At 43.3% G+C, this 7304-nt stretch overlaps 1 protein-coding gene across 2 annotated transcripts; it reads right to left on the bottom strand.

Annotated features, from left to right (window-relative positions):
• Positions 1–356: 356 nt before the first annotated feature.
• On the bottom strand, positions 357–6909 carry LOC133499790 (corticotropin-releasing factor-binding protein-like). 2 transcript variants are annotated; one of them, XM_061818130.1, is made up of 7 exons: positions 6518–6909; positions 6348–6435; positions 5462–5628; positions 5010–5220; positions 2968–3122; positions 2028–2148; positions 357–1394 (listed from the first exon to the last, which is right to left on the bottom strand). In XM_061818130.1, the coding sequence occupies exons 1-7, from the start codon at positions 6599–6601 to the stop codon at positions 1240–1242; spliced, it is 981 nt and encodes a 326-aa protein (XP_061674114.1). In that variant the 5' UTR covers positions 6602–6909; the 3' UTR covers positions 357–1239. The 2 variants fall into 2 exon arrangements, 1 of the variants encoding a protein (XP_061674114.1); XR_009794744.1 differs by lacking the exons at positions 2968–3122; positions 5010–5220; positions 5462–5628; positions 6348–6435; positions 6518–6909 and having other exon boundaries at positions 1260–1394; positions 1931–2086.
• Positions 6910–7304: the final 395 nt, after the last annotated feature.

Here is a 7304-nt window from a genome sequence, read left to right as displayed (position 1 = left end):
GTGCTTTTGAGAGCAAAACAAACAATGACTCTCTGCCTCATCTTTCTTTGTCCTAAAATTAGACTTGATGGAGATTATTAGCATTAGTGCGCGTGTGCCGTAAGAAAATCAAATACTGCCGTATGAAGCTTAAAAACACACACAGACAACAAACAGTTTGGATGCAAGTCAACAAATCCCAAATGTTCTCGCAATTAAAACAACAATATGCACTTTTTCAAATCCAAATGAAGGAATTTCGTCATTTGAAAAAAAAAAAAAAAGGCCATTAAAAATCTGTTTTGTCATGCAGTATGTTTTTTTTTTTTTAATTAATATTTTCAAAATGATCAAAGCATTACAAACAAGAGTGACATGTAAGTAAGATGAAGCACAAGTTTAAAAGAATAAGATAATTATCTTGAGCGTTTCACATCAAGTAAAGGTAAGAATCCGGAGTGTAAATTAACTCATTCACTGCCAGCTGTTTTACAGTCTTCTCAGAATCAGAACCAGCTTTATTGGCCAAGCGCGTTACTTTCGGCTGCTCTATCAAGACTTACGGAATGTTGGGTTTCGCGACGGTATAATTACAGTACCAAACAAAACAACTTCATTTCTTCCACAAGAAAAAGTCTTTCAGTTTCTGACCAGAATGTGGAGAAAATGAGGTTTTCGTGAGAACAAACATGTCAAGCAGACACTCTTCTTCTACTTCTTTATGTTCCTTTTGTGACATCTCAAACTATAAAGCAACAACAATAAGACTAGCAAAAATCATTTCTCGACAGATGTACAACTAGGAAACATGCCGTGAGGGAGCCGACCTCGCTTCGTGACTCGAGTTGAACGTCATTGGTTTCTTGCATGACTACTGGGCGTCCCGATTGTACTCCGCTTGAACCCTACATCTAGTATATACTTTATGTTCTGTTTGAGTGTGAGGTGGCTGAACTCGTTGTTGGCAATTCTCTCACTCGTAATCGAGGTTAAAAAAAAAAAAAAAAAAAAATTCCATCACCTGCCTAATCTTTATCTTGTACCCGAACACTGTAAAGCAACGCAAGGCCGCCATCTACAGCGATTTGTTAATCATCATTTAAAAGCGCTGAGTTTCCAAACCTGATTTGTACGCGATTGGGAGTAAACGGTTGAGATTTCAGTTGACCAATATGAACGTCCACGGCAGCGAATGAGTTGAATACCTACTAGTAAAGATAAAATGAAATTTCATTGACGATTTGTGTGACTTATGCCGTTTCATTCCACATTGCACACGTTGTCCACGGCGTTCTCGTGGGCCTCGGGCAGCCGGTCGCGTCGGAGTAGTCTGTAGCGGAAAGACACTCGGTTGACGTAGTTGCCACTGGACACCAGCCTCACCACCGAGTTATCGCAGCCGATCTTCATCTGGGCTGAAGAACCCGACGGAAAAGCACAAACGTGCGCAATGTGAATGACGCCTTCAAAGACCAAAACAACGGTTCTACGACACTGAAGAAATACACAGTCGTCGCAATGTCAGCATACTGTTGATTCAGATTGTATTCATAAGAATACTTCAAATTAGGTCAGTCGTTAAAATCCACACTAGTAGCAATTCATCATCACTCGACGAGCACATTTTTGTACGTGACAGCTGTTGAGATTAATGACTTTGAGCCATTTTTGGGAAAACTCGTGGCAAAGGGACTCATTTGCATTCAACAAATAGGACAAATGCAAACACACGCACTCACTCATTTGACAAGTAGAAAATGCAAAAGCATTTAGCCATAAATCGATGTGACACTTTGAAATAAAGCTTAAAAAGAAGGTCAATTTACATTTTGGGTAAATGGGATGGTAAAACTTGCAGTTTAGCGTTGAAACGGTTGTGAGACCATTCCTGGAAGTCACATTTTGTATCATGAAAGGTACTAGAAATGCACACAAGAGGCTCAAAACTCACCGAGCGAACATTTGCTCTGGTGGGAGCCATTGAAATATGAATTTTGGTGGCGGCAACTTTGGAGTGATATTCACGGCGGAGGATGCTGCCGACTCACCGAGCCCAATGAGAGGAAAACACAGATCGGCGACGGGGAACATGTGCGACGTGTCCACCCCGTTTCCGCCCAGCACTTCTACGTAGTCGCCGGAACCCCGACATCCAGACGACAGCCTCGCCTTTGCAACGGGAAAAAAATAATAGTGTAATAATAACTACCGATGAGGTAAGTGCGCAAGCGTCTGAACGTGACAGAGGTTTTTATCTTTACTGTTGATTTGGATTACAAAAATAGTGGTCGGAAGACTTTTGCACTCGGGCAGTGACCTGTAAGTTCCAGCAGATGGTGCTGTGCTGAAGGGAAAAAAAAAATTTCCATTTAATACAGAGCTCAGATGGAAAGCGTTTGGCCTCACAGTTCTGAGGTCCCGGGTTCAATCCCTGCCTTCCCTGTGTGGAGTTTGCATGCTCTCCCCGTGCCTGTGTGGCTTTTCTCCGGGTAAGCGCTCCGGTTTCCTCCCACATCCCAAAAAAGATGTAACATTAATTGGACCCTCGAAATTGCCCCTTGGTGTGATTGTGAGCGCCACTGTCTCGATGTGCCCTGCATTTGGCTGGCAACCAGTTCAGGGTGTGGCCCGCCTGCCTCCTGGCCGTTGACAGCTGGGAAAGGCCGCAGGACTCTTGCAAGCCTCGTGAGGATAAGCAGCTAAGAAAATGGATGGATACAGAGCTGTGATTTAAATGTCTACTATGTATATGAATTAGTGTGCCTCATAAAAACCTATAACTGGCCAGGTGGCAAATTTTTTTTTTTTTTTTTTTCATTTATTTATTCTAAATTCTCATTGGGCAGTAATCATTGACAAATTAGACAAGTGGCTGTTCTTTCCGTCAAACTATTCCCCACCTTAGGGACAACATTGTAAGGGCCGAGCAAGCACGAAGACGACCCGAACGAAAGCGGACAGCGCGTTCGCTCCAGAGGCGGGTCTGACCTTGGGCCCCAGCTGGTTGCTTTTGGCGTGCCCCAGGCTGAGCTGCGTCAGCTGGATCTCCACCGGGTAGACGACGGAGAAGCTGCAGTTCCTGTGCTGATGCGCCATCACCATGGTGAAGCTGCCCTCCGGGCTCTGAGACATTACGTTACACGCTACGACACACACGTACGAACAGGAGATGCCACAATTTGGACAGGATCGGCGTTATTGTATACCGAGCTGGGTTGGAATGTTGGAGCGCGCTCAGTCGCTAGCAACCTTGCGTCGTAAAAGTCTGGAATGCTTTTTTGTTTGTTTGTTTGTTTGTTTGTTTTTAAGACAATAATGAGTGAAAGTAGTGAGGTTGGATAAACTTGTGTCGGCTTGTTTTGTTGAGCTTGACAGCTGTAATGCGTCCTCCAGAAAGAAGCCACCTGACGTGTGTGATTCATTTCTGAGTTTTGTGAATTTTTTTCTTGGGTTGGTTGGAATGCTCATCTTGGAGAGAGAAGAAAAAAAAAACTGTGAGCCGCCAAAATATGATCATATTCTAAAAAGATAGGTTTCTAGTTAAATAAAAATGCTGTAAAAGTTTGAATTGATTAACAACGAAGTTATGGTTTTACTTTATATAACAAGGTGGAATATTATTTGTTATTATGGCGTGCTACATTTATTTTCTTTTGGAAGAATTTATATTGAAATGTGTTTCTTTTCATTTGTGTAAAAGAAAATAACTACTTTTAACTATCGGCTTGTGACCAGAACAAAGCGGTCAGAGCGTATAACTCCAATTCCAAAGTCTTTACACTGGCTGCCAGTCAGTTTTAGAATCGATTTTAAAGTTCTGCTCCCGGTCTGGTTCAGGCCCTAAAGACATGAAAGAAATGCTCATGGATTACAAACCTAGTCGGGCTCTGAGTCGACTGACTCAAGTCTAGAAAATGGAGTGCAGAGTCCAAAGCAAACGTGCTGAAGCAGCATTTGGCTGCTAAACTGCAACAAAAAGTTGCCAACTGAGGTGACGTCAGCCCCAAGTGGGAGTGTTTTCAAATCCAGATGAAAAGTCGTTTTAGAGAAGAATTACTTTTACTTTTCAGTGATATTTCTTGCACTAAAACCTGCTTTATTTGTACTTTATGTATTTGAATGCTTTTTTTAATCATGTAAAGTGCAATGTCTTATGTTGTGTATGAAATGCACGATACAAATAGGTTCGCTTTGCTTAAAAATTATTGTAACCCATGGAAAGTAACGAATCATCTGAGGTCAGCTGACAGGAAGTGATGTCTACACAGCGGAAGTAGTTGCAAGGAACGTTCGAGTAAAAGAAAGAAGAACTCATAAGACTCGTCGGTGCGTGAGGAAAAGTAGAAAGTTTATTAAAGTTGACCAAAGGGCTCAACAACTTCTTTTGAAACGTCAATTGTGATCGTCTACCGCTTGTATGGACTCCTGAAATTGGTGGAGTTAGCCGCTAAGACGAAGGCTAATCGGAAGCATTGGACTTTGCTATGAAGCTAGCGACAAGCTTAACGCAAGTTAGCGAGGCCTGCGTTTGGCGACGAAGACGCGGACGACTTTGGACTTTTGGACCACGTTCCGACTGGCGAGGACCCTGCTGACGACGGGCAAGCGGACGAGACCCGCAGCGTTCTTCGCTCCTGCCTCGCACGACATTCGGGTTCGCACACATTTATTTTACCGGCCATTGTTGTAATTTCTTTGGACCCTTAGTTTAGTTTAGTTTGTGTATGTGTTCATTTTTGTTTTAATTCGAAAAGGGCATTTGTTTTGTAAAATTTTCGATATTTATTCTATTGTTAAATGTTCAAACGTTTTTACATAACCAGGTCTCTTATTTGATTACCTGAAATTCAGTGTAAAAATCTGGATTTAATATGTGGAGCTGGGTTGTCAAAAGATTACGTTGACCTATTAGGGGAATTGTCATTTTAGATACCGAAAAATTGCACAAGAGTAAAGGATTTAATGGAGGCACGAACTCGGGTTAGCTTAGCCAGCACCCGTAGTCTCACACGCGAGAGAGGTGCACTTACGGAACGGGTTGCGCAACTTCTTCACGACGAGGGTGAAGCCGCTGTCGGGGTTGCGGACGCGGAAGAAGACCATGGCGACGTTCTGAGACGAGCGGGTGGCGCGGGCCGCCGCTGCTGACGAGCAGACGTCTGTGTAGCGCCGTTGCAGAGGCAGCGGGTGGTCCTCGCTGCTGGGGAACTTCTCGCCCTTCAAAACCCAGCCGTCAAATATCTGGAAACACGGGTGGCCATTAAATGTCCACAGCGGACTGGTACGAGCTCAAGAAGTGAGCTGTACTTAAATTCGTCTCACCAATTTTTTTTTTTTGGCATGCGTTCCATTCATGCTAGAGTGTTTCATTTTCCATCCATCCATTTTCTCTAGTGCTTATCGCCATTGGTGACGGAATAACGTTTAGAACGCGATATAGAGTGCAATTTCACGCTCCCCGGCATGGATGAGTGAAGTCAACCTTGATGAAGTCGCCGGCGTCGCAGTCGACGTCGACGTCGGACAGCTCCAGGCCGATGACCTCGTCGGGCTCGCCGATGACGAAGGCGGCGCAGGCCAGCTGATGCGGCGCCTCGGCCGCGGCCGCGAAGGTGAAGTGACCCTCGGTGGCCAACATGTCCAAACATCCTGTCAAACAGGGAGGAAACAAAAATGTCCGTCCGTTTCCAATTGCAGCAAAACAATGGGAGCATTTTGATGCTGTTCTACTGGAAAAGAAGCGGCGTGCAAATATTTTCTGACTGTATTGAAGGTGATTTTTCATGTCTCTCCACTTGACTGGGAATCTCTTTTATTTCACAGTCCCAATATATATATATTTATTTTCTTTTTTTTTTAGATAGGGAACGTATCTATTATTTTAAAATATATTGGAGGGAGCGCCTTATTTGTAGACGTTTTCTGGAACAATATTTGACTATAGTTACTTTTGCACTCTATTTTCCCTTCCCTTTTCTTGACAAATGACGAACTCGGACAGACTTTCCGGGACATACGCACAACCCTGTGGAGTGACCATTCAGTTTGCCAGGAATGTTGATCTTTAAAGAGCTTTTTTTTAAATACTGTGCATATCATTACAATATGCCGAAAGATTCCTCAACAGGGGCTGCTGTTTTGGTTAGCAATGATCTTAACGGGGTTTAAGATTTGTAGTTATTACAGTTCCTAATTGTAGAAGAAACGAGGTCCCGTTCACAGATAGGATCACGTTAGATTGTGCATGTACACAAATTGAGCAGCTGACCTGATTGTGGAAGGTTTGGTCAGGAAAAAAAAAATGTTTTCAATCTGAAAAAAAAAAAACGGAGCGGAGTTTAAGTTCCAAATGCTGCAAAGTGGCTTACTGAGAGGTCGTTTGAAAATGAAGTCCTCCGATTCGCTCTTCTGCTCCAAACCGAGAAGAGAATATAATCCGTCAGAAGGGGGGTCCTCCTCAAAAGGACGCACAGTGTTTGAAGGTCAGGCATCGTGCGAGGAAATGGACGCGCCCTCGATTTTGCCGACGGAAACTTACCTCGATGTGGCGGCTGAGCATCGTGCGGGGCGAGAGGGAGAGGAGGACGAGGAAGAGAACTTGTGAGCGCCCAGACGGAGACATGATGATGATGATGATGATGTACACGCGTGTCTCACGTTGCTCACGAGAAGAACAGCTCCGAATGCGCTGGGGCGGCTTTTATACAGCAGCCGCACAGGCTCAGTCGGGCATCCCAGCAGCGTCGTCATTTCGCACATTGCAAGTCTGCTTACCTGAAAATATGTTCGCGAGGAGTTATACTACACGGCTGCACTTGTCGCTGTACCGATCCTAACATTTGGTGAGCCAAGCCACATATTTTATATGGGTGAAATCTCACAGCGCTCCACAAAACAAAAAGTACATATCATGTATTGTAATAAATATAATCTCGTCTTAATTTACTCACAGATGTTCTTAAATCAATGGGAAATGTGTTCAACTTATTTACTTGAACACAAAGCTCTTTTCTATATATTTAATCAGTTGTAAAATTGAAATGTAGAATGTGAAAGTTTATATACATATATATATTTTTTTTATATGAATGTGATGCTAAAACTGCTCTCCATCAAAATGTTTTTTTTTTTTTTTTAACCGTGACCACAAGGACAAAAATGTCCAAAAGTCGAACAAGAGCCACACAATGACTCTTAAGGCAGTGACTCCCGAAGTGTGGGCTCCTTCTAGTGGTACATGTAAGTACTACGGTTCCATAGTGATTCACTTTTCAGTGCATTTGTATTTCATTTTTTGGCGACCGAAAGAAACATTTAAGTTACCT

This window comes from Syngnathoides biaculeatus, chromosome 4 (genome assembly GCF_019802595.1).
Source record: "Syngnathoides biaculeatus isolate LvHL_M chromosome 4, ASM1980259v1, whole genome shotgun sequence".
NCBI lineage: Eukaryota > Metazoa > Chordata > Actinopteri > Syngnathiformes > Syngnathidae > Syngnathoides > Syngnathoides biaculeatus.
This window is presented reverse-complemented; position numbering and strand designations above follow the sequence as displayed.

Excerpts from the sequence above, each read along its gene's own strand:
- LOC133499790 (XM_061818130.1), bottom strand. The coding sequence starts at position 6,601 with ATGTCTCCGTCTGGGCGCTCACAAGTTCTCTTCCTCGTCCTCCTCTCC. Across the intron at positions 6,436-6,517 it reads TGCTCAGCCGCCACATCGAG|GAGGACCCCCCTTCTGACGG; the intron begins GTAAGTTTCCGT and ends CGTCCTTTTGAG. Across the intron at positions 5,629-6,347 it reads CATTTTCAAACGACCTCTCA|GATGTTTGGACATGTTGGCC; the intron begins GTAAGCCACTTT and ends CCTGTTTGACAG.